At 38.1% G+C, this 21,328-nt stretch overlaps 1 protein-coding gene across 1 annotated transcript in view; it reads left to right on the top strand.

Moving 5' to 3' along the window:
* RORB (RAR related orphan receptor B) overlaps positions 1-21,328 on the top strand; it is a 53,894-nt gene that overhangs the window by 17,936 nt on the left and 14,630 nt on the right. The window contains exons 5-8 of the mRNA XM_069472116.1: positions 12,020-12,141; positions 13,526-13,658; positions 16,480-16,587; positions 18,104-18,214. Of these exons, the coding sequence (XP_069328217.1) occupies positions 12,020-12,141; positions 13,526-13,658; positions 16,480-16,587; positions 18,104-18,214 (474 nt within the window). The remainder of the gene's footprint in view (positions 1-12,019; positions 12,142-13,525; positions 13,659-16,479; positions 16,588-18,103; positions 18,215-21,328) is intronic.

Here is a 21,328-nt window from a genome sequence, read left to right as displayed (position 1 = left end):
ACGAGGTCCCATACAACAAGACTATTCAAACAACCAAACAATATGCTTTTTAAAAAGAAAAGAAAATTCATCAAATTAGCTATAACACTAAGGGGATAAAGTTGCCTTTCATGTACCTCACCTGGGTTTGCTATTGTACTCATTAATTTTCTCTCCAGATAAAGATGATGAAATGTGAATTCATCATATCTTCATTATATGAATATATTCATTACATTCATCATATATTCATTATATATTCTTAAACATAGATTTATTTTCATAGTTTATAGTCTTACCAGAGATTTATTTTCATATTTCTTTTGTGTTCTAGTTATAGAACCTAGAATTTTAAGCATCAAAAATAGATATAATTTTTTTTTAATTAATCTATTACAGAAACTGAGTATTAATAGCTAGAAATTACAAAAAGGGACTGGCCTAAAAGTGATCTAGTCCCTGTAAAGTACTACTTATTCTATCAAGCATACATAGAAATACAGAAGATATTACCAGTAGTGCTTTATTTTACAGAATTCCATAAAAGTTGGTGATGTTTCAGTTGTTGCTTATTGAGAATCCCAAGCAGATGCTGTGGTCTTAAAGCAGCACCTTTAATGACATATGCTTTTATGGATAAATATTTTACAACTGTTTAAATCTATTATGCATATTTACCCATGCAAAATTGATACAGAGACTAGAATTTAACTTTTGCTATATATTTCTTGTGTCCTGTGATAACACACTGTATTAAATACAGATAGGCATTCAATTTAGGAGTAACTGTCTAGTAGGTCATGAAAACAAATAGAAGTAGGCCGGGCACGATGGCTCACGCCTGTAATCCTAACACTCTGGGAGGCCGAGGCGGGCAGATTGTTTGAGCTCAGGAGTTCAAGACCAGCCTGAGCAAGAGCAAGACCCCATCTCTACTGAAAATAGAAAGAAATTATATGGACAGCTAAAAATATATATAGAAAAATTAGCCAGGCATGGTGGTGCATGACTGTAGTCCCAGCTACTCAGGAGGCTGAGGCAGGAGGATCACTTGAGCCCAGGAGTTTGAGGTTACTGTGAGCTGGGCTGATGCCACAGCACTCTAGCCAGGGCAACAGCCAGGACTAAAAAAAACCCAGAGAGAAGTAGACTAAGCTAGCAAGAAAAAAATAGTTAAACAGTACGGGGAAAGGAAAACCAGTGTCTTTAGCTTTTTCTTTCTTTCCTCAAGGGAAAATATCTTGTAAACTTCCATTGTCATCTACTCCTGTCTGACGCTCACCCCAAACACACACCCTTTGCAAGCAGTCTGGGGAAAGTACATTGAAATTGGGTGTCCTAACTCTGCATGCTAGCCATGTGAACTTGTTCAAATTAGTTTAGCTGTCTGAGGCTCTGTCTCATCATCTGAAAAATTAAACAGTTGGACTAAATGACTGAAGGATTATGATTCTCTCGCCTCCTGGAGGGCTTTGGTCATGTGCACAAATTGTCCCCTTGTTATAGCCACTTCACACGGAGAGGAGGAGACCTTGAGGTTACTAGGCAATCCTGAATGATGCTGATGAACTTGTCAATGGCAGTGGCCAGCACGCCTCCCTCCCAAGGAGCAGGACAACACTCGGGGCCTTCACTGGGTGGAATGACCCTGCCAAATATGCAGCTAATAACCACAATCAAACCAGAAATGTTCACCAGCCTCTTCATCCACCCTCCTGGGAAAAAAAGAAAAAGAAATCAGATTAAAATGAACAACAGGGGAAGCTCCAGGAGAGGGGGGTAGCCAATTCCAAATCACCCCAAGTTCACATGCAATCAAGTTAAGGCATCAGCAGCTGTACAGATACAGCTTCCGGGCAAAAGCACCTGTCCTCCTGAGCTCAGTACAACCTGGTCACTTCCAAGCCCCTCTTGAGGGAAAAACAAATACATGTTCATACAATGAAGATATTTTCTTGACTACTAAGGAGCCAACCTACCCAGGTCACCTGGGTCACTGGAGAGGGACTTACTTGACTCCTGAAATTTTAACACCACCTTGTTCTTTGCCACCCACAAAATATCTCCCCAAGGATGCTTCTATCTCAAAAAGGAACTCCCCAAGTGTGAGGCCAATTTTCCATATTCCTAGGGTCTCTACCATAGTTACAACTATGCTATTAACCAGTTCACAGTGGTGAATTATCCTGGAGGGTACCTGGAACCAAGGACTCTACGGTTCTTCCCTAGGGTCATCCAAATGCATGTCTTTCTAAGTATCCTCTAATAACCCCCCAAAGATGGTCTACAATCACCTAGTAATGTGTGCAGTGATTCCCCACAACTGGAATAAATGATATAATGTATACAAAGCACTCTGTGACCAGCAAGCTTCCAAACAAATATAGAGACAATTTATATCACAAGCAGCACACACATACATGCTCAATTCAAGTACTCTTAAACATACATAGCTACTTAACAGTACATATGTGCATATTAGTCACCACGTGCTTTTACCTGTTAATACAGCTTTCTTTAATGTGCTAGAAATCACTATATTAGATCAATCTTCTAAAGCACCTTTTCTATTTTAAGTTAAAATTGTGTAAAATTGATCTTGTTCAGTGGACTTCCCCTGGAGATACTAGTTCGGGATTAATTTTTGACTTAGAATTCAGAACCTCATAAGAAGATTCTAAAATCTACCAACAAAAAAAATGTTATTGAGAAGCTACTGAAAAGCTAATTCCATTTTATACACTCAATTTCAAAAGCCATAGTACATATTGAAATATTCTGCAGTAAGCAAAAGGAAAGATGATTTCGGAAGGTTCTGCCTGGGACTCGTAGGAAGAGAGAATGTTTGCATATATGAGGTGACCTCTGAAACAGCCTCTACAGACAATTTGCACATTGAATAGTATTTCAAGATATACTGCAGACAAGCCACACTTTTAAGGCATTGCAAGCTTTGACATTGGCTCTTGGAGCTCTGAATTGCTTTTCCACTGGCTGGGATGGATATGTACTACATTGGCCACATATTCAAGTACCTATTTTTGGAAGAGCTGGTTAGGATTATAACACTATATGGGCCATGGAATACAGAAATGCCAGGTGATCTCCAGGTTGATGGAGGTCAGTACACTTTGGTCATTAGTCATACAACCAACGTAACAAGCACTCTTTGCTAACCAGTACGGTATTTATTTCTGTGATGTTTACAAATGTGGGGAAACCTGTTGGAAAGGTTTTCAGCTGCAAAAACTTTTTGTTTGTTTTATTTTATTTTGTTTTGGGATGTAAGCTTTCTGTCAACAACATAATCTTAATACTGAGGAGAATGAATTTGCTATGGAAATTTGAGCCATATTTATGGGGCCTTTTGGGGAATTGCTACTTGGTTTTCAGACAGGTTTGTTCTGCAACAATTTGATGTAATAAGAAGCCATAAGAAAACACTTCTTTTAAAACATTAGTTAACTAAATGCACTATGGAAGTAATCAAATTACTTTTTAAATTTTAGGTTAAGTGTTTGAAAATGTAAAAATGGCCTCCAAAGATTACCTCTAAATTAGTTCTTCCTGAAGGTCAGAAATGCATTGACTAAACTTCCCAAAGGGGGGAGGGGGTGCTTCTGTTTAAGTTAACAATCAATCCATATGTCAACAAAATTCAAATAGTAAAAAATCAATCCTAATGATGGCCCTGAGCAATTTCCGTAATTAGGTTTCATCATCTGTGTCCCAGTGGTTGTCTTTTGGGTGGCGTGTGGAGGTGCAGTTTTTAAGGGAGAGTGAGGAAGGATTTTAATGGCCTCCAGATTGTATTGCTTTTTTTCGTCCCATCTAAGACTCTTCAAGTGCTTTTAAGACTGTGTGCTGTACTCTCATGGTCCATGACTCTGCGAGACTTCTCCCTCATGCATCAAAACAAAGAAAAATTCCCACGTAGCCTCTCAGACCCAAGTTGTCGTGCTTCACACAGCCTTTAGAAAATGTTGCTGCTGCCAAATCCTTCTGCAGATGGAGAATCAAACCCAAAAAAACTAAGAGTTAAAGAGGTTAAGTGATTTCCCCAAAGGCACAATCTAAAAGACTGAAAGGGGCCGTGTGGACTTTCTCTGTCTTGCCATATAGCTCCCTTAATATTTATTAATTGCAGAACATTTAAGTAAGTTCATCTTTTCCTATTGTTCTGTGAAGGAGGACTTTTACTATGACAGTTAACTTAAAATGTAATGTTTTCATAATAGATTCTTTCTCAATTTCGTCAACTAGTTTCAGGAAAGGAAACTGTAATTTCCCAAAATTAGACGTGCACTATTGCAGTAAAACAAAATGCTTGTGATCCAAAACAGCTTTCCGTTATTAAATAATTAAGAAAGCACCGTCTTAGAAATTTAACTTGTTTTAGCTGCTTGTGATTGTTTACCTTTAGATATACTCTGCTTAAACGCAAATGCTATATAGGGTCTTTCGGTTCTTCTTCTTTATTTCCTTCTTTCTTACCTTCTAGTAAAATGCTATCTTACTATAGCTTCCTGAAATTTGAGAAAATGTTAACCATTATACTAATTTGTTCATTCAGTCCTTACCCAGATATTGCTGTTATTTGTATTAATCAGATTTTTTCTTTGTTTTATCATATTTTCATTATTATTTTAAGTTAATTAAACAATCTCATATTTTATCAATATATTTTTTTCTGAAGAACTCTAAGAACAAATTGGTTTTAGAACATTCAGGTCTACATGAAGTAAAAATCAGTTATGCCATTCTCTGATATAAACCTGGCAATAGAATTTACATGAAAAGGAGATTAGAAGCCATCCTCATTCATTGGGGACAGAGTAATGAGTGGGTGGACCATGAACTGAGCCGACAAATAAGTTATAGATTATTTATGCCCCAATTTCTGCTTAAAAGAATTTGAGGAGCCCAAATGTTAAATCTACTCCTTTTCTTTTGAGGCTACAGATCACTAGTAGATTGCTGTTTTAAACTTAAGTATTACTGATATTTTTATTCTGACAGCAGAATTCTATTTATGCTAAAAATAATGATCTCTAAACAGAGATTAGAAAAATCAGAAAGGTCTTTAAATGACATTGTCTTTTCTGACGTTAGCACTAGACTTGTTTTATTTAATGACAGAAAACTTGTACCCTCATTATATCCTGAAATAAAAATAAATTAAAAAAAAAAAAAAGAAAACTTGCAAAACCAGTGGTCTCCTGTCAAAAGGCCAAATGTGCATTTGGTTAAATGTTTCACCTTTCAACAGATTGTTTTACTATATTATAGTTACCACTTCAGAGCAGGGATTCTGAGGAATCCCGAAATTATGAAAACCGAATGCAGGCACTTAAAATATGCCTTGAGCAAGTCCATAGAGATATCCTGGCATTAATTCAAAGTGAATCCCCTAAGAATTCCACTTTCACACGAGTAGTATAAACTAAACAGAGAATTCAGTGGTTGTCTAGATCCTTAAGGCAAGTGGCAAATTAAAAATCCATTAATCATTTTGATTGAGGCTCAGATATAGTATTTTAGGAAGAATACTTCCAAGTTTAAAAAAAAAATCCCTCGTGGAAGAAAATGAATAGAGGGTATAGTTCACCAAAAAGAAACCATTCTTTCTCACAAGGAAAAAAAAAAGGAGGAGGCAGAGGAGAGAATTAGGAAGTTCAGGCACAACACCCTCCAGAGCTATATATAGCTTTGAGCCTCAGCTTTCTCGCCTTGGTGCAGTTGGGCCACTGGGTGCTCTTGGTAATAACACTGAAAGCAGCAGTTTTTAAAGATGTACTCAACTTTCCCCACTCCCAGGATGTGGAATTCTAATGAATCCACCGGTGCAATCCGTGTCTGAGACACCATAGCCTTTGGAGAGCACCATTTGCTGAAATGTCTAGTGAGAGCTAAAATAAGCCACTTTGGTGGAAAAAACCCGCTGAGTGGTTGAAATCTGAGCTGCAGAAGGTCACTTGCTATTTTAGTAGCTGCAAGCTGGTCCTCATTTTATAATATCACAGTTATAAACAAGAAATTGTCACCTTGCTTGTCAGTTTACTTATTTCTCACCAAAATAAGCAGATGTAGCCTTTTTTTTTTCTACCTAGAATTAGGTAATTTAGATGACTTGTTTCCAAACTTCACTTAACTCCGTGGACCAATATGTAACAAAAGTTATTTTTCATATATTCTTTAAAATTGCTTCAAAATATTAATCTTACATTTTTTTACATCATCTGATATTTTAAAACTCCATTTACCTGTGTAAACTTTATCACGTACATCTCAACCATGCTATAAATGCCTTAAAGAGGACTTCCTTTGTTACTACTTGATTTATTTAATGGATCATAATGAAGTGTACTGAGGATGGGGTGGAAGTGTGGAAATTCTTTACAGTCAGAGAGAGGGAGAGAGAGAGAGGGGAGAGACCCAACTCATTTCTAGGGTTATTGAGATACAGTCCATTTGGAAATGGAGGAAGGAGGTTAGTTTCAGCTCTAGGGTTCTATACTTATTGCACACACTATTGATAATATCAATTTTATTCCAATTTTCCCTCCAAAAATTTAATTTCTCTCTTCTTACTACCTGCATCAAAAGTGGAGTTAAGATTACCCTTAAGACTTCTAGGGAAGTATGACAGTTTTAACAATATTTTAAAATAGTTTGTCATCAAAAATGATAGAGAAATATGTTTATCTATATCAAGTATTTTAAAGCTTCTAGGATTATTCTTTCATTTGAATCATACATTGTCATTTCTATCCCACAAAATTACTTAAAAAGAAGTTATAAATTCTGTTAATTGGGTATAAATCTTGGGTTCAAATAAGCCTGCCTCCAAGAATAGTATCAGGGTCAAAGTCTGAAACAAAACAGCAATTTTATAGGGAGGAAAAATTTTTGGCTGTGTGCAGTGGCTAACGCCTATAATTCCAACATTTTGGGAGGCTGAAGTGGGAGAATTGCTTGAGGCCAGGAGTTCAGGACTAGCCTGAGCAACATAGTAAGACCTCGTCTCTACAAAAAATAAAAAATTAGCTGGGCATGGTGGCACAAGCAGGTAGTCCCAGCTACTAGGAAGACTGAAGCAGGGGGACTGCTTGAGTCCAGGAGTCTGAGGCTGCAGTGAGCATGACGACACCATGGCACTCCAGCCTGGGCAACAGAGCAAGACTCTGTCTCAAAAAAAAGAAACAAAAAAAAAAAGTTTTGTGTGTTCAGATCTATGGGGATATAGAAGGAAAAAGAAGTGAGAGAAAGTGAGAGCAAGCTATTTTTCATGAAATTAACAAATAGAGTATAAGGAACATAGACTTAATATTAACCTATAATGCATATCTAATTTTCCCTGTTTGCATTAGTGTTCTCATTTGGCCTCATTATGATTGAAAAGGAGTGACTGGACTGAGCATATGAAATAGTTTTTCTCATTCCTCAACATCATTTTATTAATTATCAACGCAGCCCATATACTCTCAGTGAGTTGAGAACAAACAAACCTCTGTCTCACTGAACATATGCAGAGAATCTTAACTACTGAGAAGATGTAGCTGCATTTTCACTACAGGTTCCCTTTCACATCCATTTAAGGAATCTTCAGCCTCATTCTTGGTCTCAGGAAGAGCGGAGTGTAGAGTCCATGCACATCACTTTGGAAGGTGATAGGATTTTCCATTAGTTAGTTATCTGGGCCATATTGCTGTTGGACCAATTTTCCTAGCACAGATCAGGCTGACAACTTCTTCGACATGTACCATCTGCAGCCCAAGCTAGTCAAAGAATCCAACAAAAACTGAGCTCTGAGAAACAGCTGCAATCCAAGTCAGGGTAATGGATGAAGGAGGTGAGATTGCCCAGAAAGATTCCGTATCCTCTTTTACCTTAGCCTCCTTTGTCTGCACCTTCTCATGTGGTTGGTCCCTGGAGAGGACTACGTTTACTATTACCTTTTCTACTTTTCCAGGCAAGGACTCTTGAAAGTTCCTTTGGCTCCCAGCAGGAACTTTGCATACTGTATTCATTGTCTCTCCCTTTATCCCTTCTTTTTAAGTCCTTCTCCCCTTTTCACAACTGCAGACTCTCAGTCCAAGCAAACCATCTCCTCTGATGTTCAGGCATCTTTCTAATTGACAGAATAAGCCCTCTAGCCTTGCTCCCATGAGACCAAGTCTAGCGTTACCCTGTGTTTTATCAACCTGAGCTTTGAGAGGGTCAAGTTGGTTCTCGCACGTGGCTCACCTCTGCACTGCAGAACAGTGGGAGAAAGCGAAGGAGGGATGCAATGAGTCTGCAACTGCTGCTACTGTGCCTTTGTCTGTGTTGCCATTTATAAGCCTTATGGCCAAAAAAGATTTGACTTTTATTTCTCACCACAAGGTCATGGGAAATAATTGCATTGTTTGACTTCAGAGCCTTCAATGCTTACTGTTTGACTTCAAAGCCATTTAGAGTGCTTAGGCTTTGAAATCAAAAAAAGAATCAATCTTAACTTTTTCAAATCCTTTGTGAGCTAAGGCAGACAGTGGGAGGATGGATGGATGGATGGATGGATGGACATTTTCAATATTACCTTCACAACTCAACATTGGTCAAGCATCTGCTATATTTAATGTTTTCTCTGTCTCACTGACTCATCTGCAGGTCCTGCTCATTCTGTTTCAGAATTGTCTTGAATCTAGCCCCTCCACTCCATCTCTTTTATTACCACCTATCCTAGAGCCTCCTCATAGCTTGCCTGAGTTTTCACAACAGCATGAATAATCTCACGTACTAGCTAATACCATCTTATCTTTGCTATGACCAGGGTCACCCTTCCAAAGCAAAACACGGACCACGTCACTCTTCTGCCTTACAGCTTCCACTAGCTTCCAGTTGCCTACCAGACAAAATCCAAAAATCCTATGAAGTGAAATTCCTTGTCCTGCAGACTCAGCTGTCCCTGCTCCAGTCACAAATTCCACCCGAGTCTCATTTCTCCCCATCTCCTCCAGGCACCCTTGTTGCAAACACATGAGACTTCTTTTGAAAAGACAGAGTCAATTTCAAAACACTGTTTACTAACTCTGTAGAAACTGGTCTAGAGTTGTTCACTCTTTCTGAACCTCCCTTCTTTCCTCCGTAAAGGGGAGATTGTTTGTAAAGAGATAAGGGTTGGAAAGATGAAAGATATGTCAGAAATTGCCTAGCCTAGAGCTATTATAGTTTTCTATCTGTGCCTTCATAATATCAGTTCCTCTACCTGAGGTACGTCTTTCTCTTCATGTGACAAACTCTTCTGTAGTTATTTTTCTGCCTCTCCCAGATTGAGTTAGACACTTTTTTCTTTGGGCTCCCACAATAGGCATAGCATTCATTGCATCATGACATGAAATAATATTATTGTAAGATGCCTCAAAGGAATGCCTTTGTTTTTTAATCTGTACCTTGACCTGATATAGAGTAGCTTCTCAAAAATATTTGTAGAATGAATATATGAAGGCACCGTGCGGGGCTCTGCTGTCCCGTTCTTGAACAGCTTACAGTCTTGAAGGATGTGAAACACACAGACCCACACAAATAACCCCAGTAAGAGCATCACTGGGATAAGGCTCAAGTGAGGCAGAATCAAAGTGTGATGGCAGCCAGCCTTTCTACCTGAGGACTCGGGAAGATGGGGAAGCCTTCACCAGGAAGGGACGTCTGCACTCAGTCCTGAAGCATGCATGTGCATTTCATTTCCTATTTGGGTTCACCTGCCCACATGTTTCTTGTGCCTACCTCTCCTCATACCCTACAGAACCCAAAGTTTTGGTGGCAGAAGCCCAGAGAATTTTTCAGTTTAGCCAACAGTTCCTGAGAGATATCACAAAGGACTTTTTTCATAATCCAATTTTGAGTGGCAATTATAGTTTTGTTTATAAACCCTGAAGCCTTTAAATTACCAACAAATCAGCATATCTTTGAAGATGAAAACAAACCATACCAAGAAGATAAAGGTTTGAAAACTATAGAGCTATAAAATCTTATGTTTTCATTATGTACCTACTGGAAAACAGATATGTTTTTTAGATTCTAAATAATTAGACTGCCCAAGTGAAATTGAAAATTGATGAACCATGACATACCAATCTATTTTAACATGATGTATAGAGTGATGTTTGCCCTTTTTTATACCATAGGAGGATATTCAATAAAACTTTGAATATAGGATTTTTTAAAGAAAAAGATTTGTATTATTATAAGCAGTGAAAACCTGGAAATGCTCAGTGCTGAATCCAATAGAGTATAACTATCATCGTAAGTTAGCATTTGGTAGCATCTTCTACATATATCACTTATTTTGATTGAAAAACTCTAATAAGTACTGAAATATCTTTCTTCAGTAGCACTGATTGCAAAATTAAATATCTCCCTTTAATTTTGTCTCCATTGCAGTCATCACATTACTCCCCTGATGACAAACTATATATAATGTTCTAACACTGATTGTAGCTACCATTTACTCAGTGTTTATAATGTGCCAGGCAATGGGCTATAAGAGATTTCTATTTGGCAAGTTCATTAGAAGCTTAAGTTTACATTTTTTGTTCTCTGTATCAGTTGTCCCCAACCTTTTTGGCACCAGGTACCATTTTCATGGAAGACAATTTTTCCATGGACTAGGGGTGGGAGGGATGGTTTGGGGATGATTCAAGCTCATTACACTTATTGTGCACTTTATTTCTACTATTATTACATGGTAATATATAATGAAATAATTATACAACTCACCATGGGTTGGGGACCCCTGCTCTATATCACTGACATTGAATTTACTTCATACCATACATACCTGAAGCTTAGTGAGGTAAGGAGAAGATACCCAAGTGCTGCTTTGGGGGCTATCCTGGAGAAATGAAATGGGCCATTTAGAAAGAACAGAAATTGCATTTGAAATGACACAACCTGAAACACAAGAAAAATTCCATTTCTGTATGAGCCAAGAGCAGGTATCAGGCAGAAGATTTGATCATGTTCATTCCGGTCACACCCCACAAGCAGAATTCCTGAGTACTCTGGTTTTCCAAGTTGTTACCTGCTCCATATGTCCAAATAGCAGGTATGATTACAAGGGACCTCTTCCTAGCTCTTTCCTCCTTCAGGGGAGCAGATTTTTTTAAAGAGAGATCTTATGTCTGGTTCTATTTCTCTACTTTCACACTTCCAAATCTAATATGATTAGTATTAAAGACACAGTATAAAATACAACTCATTTGGGATAAACTGCCTAAAAATGACTGATTGTGTTTGTTACCACTATCTATGAATATACTCCTTTTCCCTTTTTTTAAACTTTTTTTAAAAGAAAAATTTTATCATATAAAAAATTAAAAAGGTGAATATAATGACCCCCCATGACCCACTTCCAATAATTATCAATTCATGGGCCCATATTATATCATCTGTGTCTCTTCTCCCATTGTTAATTATGTAATATATTTACATTGCCCCAAAGTAAAATCTACAAAAATAATATCATCAGAGAAGTCTAACTTTTTTCCCTGTCCTTCCATTCTATTCCCTTTTTCTTCTCTAGATAACCATTTTTTTTTTAGTTTATTGTTTAGTTGCCTTTTTTAAAAAATATAAGCAAATACATTTATATTTTAATTCTCCCTATCTGAGGTACAGAATAGGGTTCTAGTGATTTTCAAAACATTTTTAAGTATCTGGAGTGTAAGTGTTAACACTGTTAGTTGACTTTTGGAACAAAAGGCAAGAAATATGATAATTTTCTATCTATTTTATAAATAAATAATTTTGAATGTTTTACAACTCTCAGGGCTGTGATCAAAAGAGGGGGGTGCAGTAAATTTTGATTAAAATACTGAAAATTGAAAGAAGGCAATAAAGAGTTTGTCTGGAGATTTTGAGATAGATAATAATGGTAATGACACTTTAATGCAACTGGAGTATCTCCAAAAGGCATTCCCATAGTAAACACATTAAAAGCAAATTTCTCGAGCAGAGTGATTTTATTCACAAACCCTCAAACTGATATTCTTTCTCATAGATCGAATTGCACAGAACATCATTAAGTCCCATTTGGAGACATGTCAATACACCATGGAAGAACTGCACCAGCTGGCATGGCAGACCCACACATATGAAGAAATTAAAGCATATCAAAGCAAGGTACTCTGAGAAACTATGGGAAAGTTACTCTGTGATCGCCTACTTCTGGCTTTCTCAACCTTGGCACTATTGACTTTTTGGGCTGGGTAATTCTTTGCTGTAGGGGCTGCCCTGTCAATTGTAGCAGCATCCCTGATCTCTACCCACTAGATGCCAGTGGCACCACCCTCACACACAGTTGTGACAACCAAAAATGTCTCCAGATATTGCCACATGTTCCCTTGGAGGCAAAACTGCCCTTATGGAAAACTGCTGCCTTGTTTGAGCGACTGCAGAGACTGTGCCTTCATCAGATGATTTAAGAAAATCTCATGGTGGCTTCCTGGGTCCAGGCAAAAAGCAGGAGCAACTGAGTAATCACAGCAGTAATAATGGCCACAAACTTACATAGCAAAGATATAGAACAAAGCATTCTAAATTTTTTTCTTGCCCTACTTGTTAAAAAAGGGCCCAGGAAAAAAGGGCAACTCATCCTATATCATTATTGTTATTATTATTATTGCTATTTCTTTGGACCCATTGAAGATGTTTTTAAGGAAAGGAATTTGTTGTTGTTTTTCAGTATTTGCATTACTTTACTTTGGGATAAAGACCCTCAATTATAAGATTTACCTAGAGATGGAATTTTAACAAAATATATAAATGCATATGTATCTAAATAAATGATTATAACATACAATTTTTCTCCTCCACAACAATTAAATCTTACTACTTTTATATAACTAAGGGAACAAAGGCACAGGTATTGCTGTGGTCCATAAGAAGTAGAATTAACACACATAGATTTATGTTTCTCATTTCAAAGAAAATAACCCAAGGACTAAAATATATTTGGGGAATTTTATATTATTTACAAGAGTGATTTGATTTGGTTTGATGTCTTTTCCCTTGGAATTCTTTATATACCAAAAAATAAGCTCTGTAGTTTCTGGAAAAAGAACACAATATAAAAATATTACAGATGTAATGTTCATCAGGTGCCCAGGAAAATGACATCATGGAAGCCTGTTGATAAAATCACTATTCCTCAGTGTAATGGTTTGTTTTTACATTATGGACTAAGAGCTTGAGTTGGTTTAGTTGAGAAGGAAGAAAAGGAGGGAAAAAATAGTAAAGAAAATAACTAAACTGTCTTTATATACTATAAGCAATGTTTCTATTATTGTAGCCTCCATATTTTGATAATTGTGGCATATTAAGGTTCAAGTAGGTCAAAAGGGGAAAAAAAAAAAAAGAAAATATTGCCCTCCTCTTTTAAAGGAATTATGTAAGCTCCCACCTTGGGCCCCAGGTGGCAGGAAGCAGCAGCAAGGCAAGCCTGAGTATGTTGTTGACTCTCCAAGGAGTTGTCAGCCCCACTTACACTGTGTCTTCTCTCCTGAAGTCCAGGGAAGCGCTGTGGCAGCAGTGCGCCATCCAGATCACCCACGCCATCCAGTATGTAGTGGAGTTTGCAAAGCGGATAACAGGCTTCATGGAGCTCTGTCAAAATGATCAAATTCTACTTCTGAAGTCAGGTGAGCAAGGAGGAGGTTCACGGGGGGCCTATTTTAGACCAGGATGTGGTGGACCCTTAGCTCTGTGTCCGTTCCAGGAAATCCTCCTTCCCATGTGTAGCTGGTTTTTACCACCCACATGGCCTGCCATCTCCCAAAGGAAAACTCTCAGTAATAGAAATGCCCTGATATTCATTCAGTTCCCCTTTGAAGTCAAATACAATTTTGCTCATTGAAAGTGGAGCTATTAATTGCGGAGGCTGAGATACCCAGCTTGACAGGCAGTGCGAGTAATTAGCGTGTCAAGGTGGCTGAATTGCTGAGCTGGCGCTAAAACATACTCCTTGCCTTCTGTGAGGGGAAAAAAAAAAATGCCGGTTAGCTGAGCTCTGCCTCTGTGGTCATTTCCAATCATTTTAATGAGGATAGCCTGCAGCAGTACACACCGGGAGAAACTCTCCGGTGCTCTAATCTTTCCCTCCCCGTCCCTCCACACTCTCTGACACACATACACAATCGCTTTGGAAGCAGCTCAAGAATTCTCCCTGTGATTGACTTTGCAAATGCTATTACCAAATAAAAGAAAAATTATTTGTCTTCCTTTAAAAATAGCAAATAACAACCATCATGGTGTTTCTGCTATTCTTCATGGTCCTATGCCATGGTAATAATGATAACATACTCATATATATAATACCAAGCACACATGTTTATGTTTACCTGTGATACCTCATTTAATCTTGTGAGATTGGCATTATTCATTCCATCTTATAGAGGAGGAAACAAAGATTCAGAGAAGCAAAGGGCTATGTTCAAAGCCAATACACGGCAAAGCTGGCATTTGAACTTAGGCCAAATAGAATTGTTATTCTATAAAAGGACACTTGATTAGAGTGAAGAAAAAAAAAAAAAGAAAAAGAAAAAAAAAAGAATTGTTATTCTAAGTTGTTGCTGCTTCTTTAACAAATGATGCAAGTTGATGTGAATCCTGACTCAAGCATTAACTTGCTGTATCAGTTATCTATTGCCTAGAACTTAGCTAAAACAGCAACAATCATTTCTTTTGCTCTCAAAGATACAGTTTGGGTAGGGCTCAGTAGGGATGCCTTATCTCTGCTCCGTGTGGGGTTCACTGAGGGCAGGAGGATCTGCTTTCAAATTGGCTTACTCACATGGCTGGCAAGTTGCGCCAGTTGACAGCCTGGAGTTCAGCCAAAGCTCTGATCTGGGGACCTCAGTTTCTCCCTGTGTGAGCCTCTCCCCAGACTGCTTGGACTTCCTCACAGCATAGTCACTAGGCTTCAAAAGCTAGCATCCCAAAAGAACATGGCAGAAGTACGCTAGATTTTTCTAACTTGCCTCAAAAGCCACATGGTGTTATTTCCACCGTACTCTGTCAGTCGAGGCGGTCGTGAAGGCACAGCTAGATTCAAGGGTAGGAAACATGGATTCTACTTCTTGATAGAGGACTGATAAGGTCCTAGAAAACATGTGGCATAGGAGATATTTCTGTGACCCTCTTTGAAAATAAAATCTGACACACTTGATATGTGACCTTGAGCTAAACTGTCTAGATGGCAGTTTCCTCATTCGTAAAATAAAGAGATGAACTAGAAACAAGGAATTCCAAACTTGGAATTGCAACAGCAGCATCAGAGGAGATTATTGACAGTTCAGAGACATAGGCACCGTCACAGCCCCATAGAATCCCAATCTCCTGAAGGAGAACCTAGTTCATCGTGTTTCTAAGACTCAGATATGACCAATCCATGGGCTGACAATTAGCAACCACTGAACCATATAATCTTTAACATCTCTGCCTGGTGTAAAAATGTTGACTCTATTGTAAAAGGCAATGTACTTAATCTCTTTAAGCCTCCTATAACTCATCCATAAAATGGGTTTAATAAAACTCACCTGAAATAGTTACTGCAAGGTGCAAATATGATAATGAATGTAAGAGATCAAAGAAAGTGTCTTCCGTAGTATACATAATAAATGGTACCTAGTACTGTGTGTTTCAGAAAAGCATTGCTGCAATTAATATTTGCAAATCCTTTCCTACATATAAGCCCCTATGCTAGCTGACATACCTAAGGGAAAGCAAAGAGAAATCAGCAAACATACATATATCAAAAGAAATAAAACATAGTCATAAATGCAAATTGATGGCACAAGAAAGGCACAAAGATGAGGCCAAATCACCAGTACGATGCTCTCATGCAAATTCATGGCTTCTGAGTCTGGCTGTTACTTTCCACTACCCTGTGGGGGGCAAAGGCCCATTTCTCTAAAACATGGAGAAACCATGCAGCAGTACTTCCTCAGCATTTTAATAAATGTTCAGAGGGAAAAACAAAGGTAGTAAATGAATTCATTCAATATTTACTAAGCAGCTACCATGTGCCAGAGACTTTTCTTGGTCCTGGAGATGCAAGAGTGAGCACAAAAACCATGACGGCCTATTGCTGCAGACAAGGTTCCTGCCTTTATTTTATTAATTGTGAATTGTAGAATTGAAACTGACCTAATATTAGTCAAAAAATAGAGAGAAATGCGTGTTTCCAAAAAATAATATCGCTACTCTCCAGTTTAGCCACCTGTAAAGTATATTTTCTCTTTAATTCCTCACATTAGTATCAAGAGAACTTTATTTCTAAGACAGTTATTTTGGGGGAAGGAATGTTAAGGAATTTCTGTATGTGTGTGTTTTTGCCTATGTCTGGGTCTGTGTGTGTGTGTGTGTGTTTTAAAGTTCTTGAAAGTGTCTTGACCTATATGCAGTGATAACCTCTTTATTGTTGGAGATATATACACATATTTAATTTTTTTTAACTCGCAGGTTGCTTGGAAGTGGTTTTAGTGAGAATGTGCCGTGCCTTCAACCCACTAAACAACACTGTTCTGTTTGAAGGAAAATATGGAGGAATGCAAATGTTCAAAGCCTTAGGTAAGCTTCCCTTTGATGAGGACACAACTTTATTAGCTACCATCATTTTCTCCACTTAGACTGAAATTGAAAAATGAAATGCCTTGATTCTTCCATGTAAACTTGTATCTCACTATTCGATGAGAGTTGGACCAGGTAAGCTTCCAGTCCAGGTAAGCCTCTCCACATCTTACAATTGTGGCTCCTAATATAAAAGGAAGGAGAGAAATGTGGACCCCATTGAGACCTCACTGAGAAATAAACGAAGATGAGCACTAAAAGAGCTGGGCTACATTGTAGGTCATTCTTTGTAGAATCAGCTTTTCTTTTACCTCCTAGTGTACTGCTTCACAAAGTATATTACCTCTTTAAGTTTTTTACGTAAATTCATAGTCATGAGTTAAGATACTTAAGTAAAAGAAGAGCTCCTTCACTTGTTTCTCACTGAGAACACTTAATTCATGAAGTGCTGGGAGCACAGATAGAGTTGGTGCCAACCTGTCCAAAATGATCCCCAGACCATTCTTGCAGGAGAGCACTGAAAGAGTCAGTCTTTGTTTGGAAGTGTTGTATATCATCCCATCCGGTCGTCAGTGCACGGCATGGAGAAGAACATTAGCAAAGATGGGCTGACGCCAGGAAAGGTTTTAACGATTGATAGTGCCATTTGTTCCATATCCTGCCCACAGACACCAAAGAAGGCCACTGCCCTTTCACCTCTTGTGCTGTTAGCTGATATGGCAGCCAACAGCCAGTCCATCGGGGCTGGCAGTGTTTCCCTTCTACAGTTGATACACATCCATGTCATCTCCAGGGCTAGATTTTCAAGAAAGGAGGAAAAGCCTTGGCAAGCAACCTCAGTATATTTCCAGCTTCATCAAATAAACATTTATCAGGGATCCGTATAGAGATGCAACATCATTTTGCCAAAATTCACCATGGCTAAGCAACTGACCGCTGATCCATTCATTTGAAGATAAAAATAAATTAAATTCTAGCTCCTCAATCAAATTTCCAGGGAAACTACCAAATTGAAAGATACCTCATCTCTGTTCCATTAGATGTTCCTAACATCTCAGTTTGAAGCCCCTGAACACTCTACATTGCTAGGTTCAAGTGCTACTAAGACGGACAATCCTCAGCCCCTGTACACAATGTTTTAGGTTTTCTTTGAATACTATCTTTATTATAAAAGATCCTCAAATCACTTAAGAGTTTTTTTAGTTGGAAAAAATTTCAAATGTATAGGATTAGATTCAGGTTATGTATCTCAGCCAGATGTTACACTGGCCACACACAGTGTCAACTTGCCCCTCATTGGTAATGTTAACTTCAATTACCTCATGAGGATGTTGCCCAATTTCCTCATTCTATAATTAGTATCAGATCATTTTTTTGTGGTGAGGAACTTAGACATATCTTTTCTAGATGTCCAGTATGCAAATCCTTGAATAACTTCTTGATTATGAGACTTGTCTTATTCATGCCTTGTTCCAAGTTCAAGCATTTTCATTCAATTTTCCTTCTTCCTTTATAGGTTCTGATGACCTAGTGAATGAAGCATTTGACTTTGCAAAGAATTTGTGTTCCTTGCAGCTGACAGAGGAAGAGATTGCTTTGTTCTCATCTGCTGTTCTGATATCTCCAGGTAGGGAGGTCTCGGGTCCCTTACTTTTTTTTTTTTAAGCTTGTTTTACTGTCTTTAACATTGATTACACCTACCTAAGCCAAAATGTTCAGGAGAAACTTTAAAAGAGCTATCATTTTCTTTAGTAAGCTTTTGATATTTTTGGATAATGCAAAGGAAATTAGCCTGAAGTTTATTAAAATGACCAAATTTGTCCCCAAAGCATATGGTTAGGGACTGCTCCAGATTCAGATAAACAAAATTGTTCCTTAACAAATAAATGAAGACACATAGTGCCCTGAGTTACAGCTAAGTTCTGTTTTGACTTTAAGTATAATAAGTGCATGGAAAATAAATATCTAGTAGGGTGAGATTCAGTAGAAATGTACCTAAATGAAAGATCCAGGATAGGGACCTAACTAAGTAAAAGGTACACTTTCTCCTCTTTAAATACCTCTTTCATTGACTTTTCCTCCCTAATCAGTGTTGTGCTCACTTTAGGCAAATGAATGCTGATGCCTATTTTCTTAGCAACACAGTTGAGTCCTGAACAATGCAAAAGTTAGGGAAACCAACCCCCACATATATAGTCAAAAACTCAAGTATAACTTCTGATTCTCCAAAAACTTTACTAATAGCCTACTGTTGCCCAGAAGCCTTACCAGTAACATAAACAGTTGATTAACACATACTTTGTATGTTATATGTATTATATTTATTCTTGCAATAAAGTAAACTAGATAAAAGGAAATGCTATTAAGAAAATCATGAGGAAGAGAAAATGTATTTACTATTCATGAAGTGGAAGTGGATCATCATAAAGGTCTTCATCCTTGTCATCTTCACATTGAATGGGCTGTGGAGGAGGAGGAAATAGAGGGGTTAGTCTTGCTGTCTCAGGGGTGGCAGACGAGGAAGAAAATCCACCTACAAGTGGACCCGCACAGTTCAAACCTGTGTTGTTCAAGGGTCAACTGTATTAGGAGCTTTAAAAGGAGGTGAGGACAGCAGAGGGGGAAATGCTTCCTACTAAAGGCTTCCTGGTGGAAGAGGAAAAAAATCTCAGATGTGGACGTGGACATTCTGGTACCAGTTCTGTTGCCATTTATCTGTGTGACCTTAAAGACCAGAGCCTCAGTTTCCTCATCTATAAAATAAGAGGGTTGGACCTCATAATAACTAAGACCTCTACCAGCTCTAAAATGCAATAAAATGCCAAAAAGTTTTCAAAGAAGTCAAGATGTGATGCTTATGGATCAACTAGAACTATAACAATTAAAATACCTTTTAAAAGTATATGCCAGCTTGAAATGTAATAATAAATAATTATAATAATAACATATAACCATCATAATAATATAATAACAATGATATGATAATAAATACATGGCTCCCTCTTCAACCAGAATGAGAATTCAGTCACTTACTCAGCTATCTGCTTGGTTAGATTTTGAGTCAAGGGATATCAGCATCATTGAGAGCTCTCTATTGAAAGAAAAACACACTCCCACCTAAATTTTTTTTTTTTTTTTTGAGACAGGATCTCACTCTGTCACCCGGGCTAGAATGCAGTGGCATTACTGTAGCTCACTGCAGCCTCTAACTCCAGGGCTTAAGCGATCTCCTGCCTCAGCCTCCAGAGTAGTTGGGACTACAGGCGTATAACTGAGCCCAGCTAATTTTTTTTATTTTTTGTAGAGATGAGGTCTCTCTCTTCTAGATATGTGATCATATCATCAGCCAAGAGCCATAGTTCAACCTCCTCTTTCCCCACTTGAGGGTCTCACTCATGCTCAGGCTGGTCTTGACCTCCAGATCTCAAGCAATCCTCCTGCCTCGGAGTCCCAGAGTGCTAGAATTACAGGCATGAGCCACCGTGCCCGGCTCCTGCCTAATTTTTAAGGTTGAGAGACTCATTCTTTCTATAACCCATTTATCTCTAGAAACTAGATCTCTTTTCTTATATGCTAATATATTTTTCAATGAAGCTGGAAGAAATTAATCTTACCTGTGATGTAAGATTACATCTTATATCTCTGACATGTCATTCTAGCTATATTTACCAATAACACCAACCTCTACACTTTTTATCTGTTAGGCTTTATTTTTCCTAATGTGATCATTGGTGGTCTTATCAGGGTTTTTTAAATTTGCTGCTGTTTTTTATTTAACCACTTTATCAAAAATGGAAATTAGTTCTCACATGGAGTGTTTTTACTAACAGTTTCTTTTATGGCTCTGTCTAAAATCAAGCTGTTCCTCTGGGCCTTTTTTTTTTTTTTTTTAAACCCTAGAAAGTTTCCCAGGACTGGAAGCACAAAGATAGACAGAAGAAGTGACAAGAAACACTTATTTCTGATAGCAACCATATGCCAAATAATTTTTCTTCTACCATTTTCTCATTGCATGTGATTATTTCCCTTGAGAATAATTCAATGGAAGACTAAATCTAAGCCTATGGGTCTATGGATGAGGGAAGCAATTTTACTCTAGCTCCTGCTAGTTCAAAGGAAGCATTAGAAAGAGTCATTCTCTTCTTTGGGTATGTTTGTGGCAAATCAGTAAATGTCAAACAGCAAATATTGAAGACATGAAATATTAAACCTGAATGATCTGTGAAAATGACTGGCCCCAGAAGAAGGCTAGCATGTTCCTTACAAGTTAGAAATCAGCTGATCTGTTCAGCCCTTTTCTGGAAAGAATGTATTATCACCATCAAATTCTGATGAGTTTGGAACCACGAGATTTGGCTCATTCTACCCAGTGGGGAATCTTCCAGTGCTGGTAGCAGACCCACACGGAGAAGCTTCAGCAACTCCAAATACCTTCTTTGGCACCATGGCTTAGGGCCATACTTAAAAAGAGAGGGAAGACAGATTTCCAGCCTGTGTAGGCTCCATCTCCTGCTAGACACCCCCACCTTCTCTGGGTTCTCGACATAAGGGCCACTGTCTATTCAGCTCCAAACAGCTTAGGAGAGGGAGAGGGAGAGAAACTTAATTTATTCTGATTGACAATTGTCACTAAAGGCTTTTTGTACTCACTTACGTAAGGGTTTGCTTAACTGTTGGCTAGACTTGTCCTTGTCCTGTCTAGGATTACAGAATCGAGTTTCTCACCTGACCTGAACTGTGT

This window comes from Eulemur rufifrons, chromosome 7, assembly GCF_041146395.1.
Source record: "Eulemur rufifrons isolate Redbay chromosome 7, OSU_ERuf_1, whole genome shotgun sequence".
In the NCBI taxonomy this organism is placed as follows: domain Eukaryota; kingdom Metazoa; phylum Chordata; class Mammalia; order Primates; family Lemuridae; genus Eulemur; species Eulemur rufifrons.
Note: the sequence above shows the minus strand (reverse complement) of the source record. Positions and strands in the feature narration are given on the sequence as shown.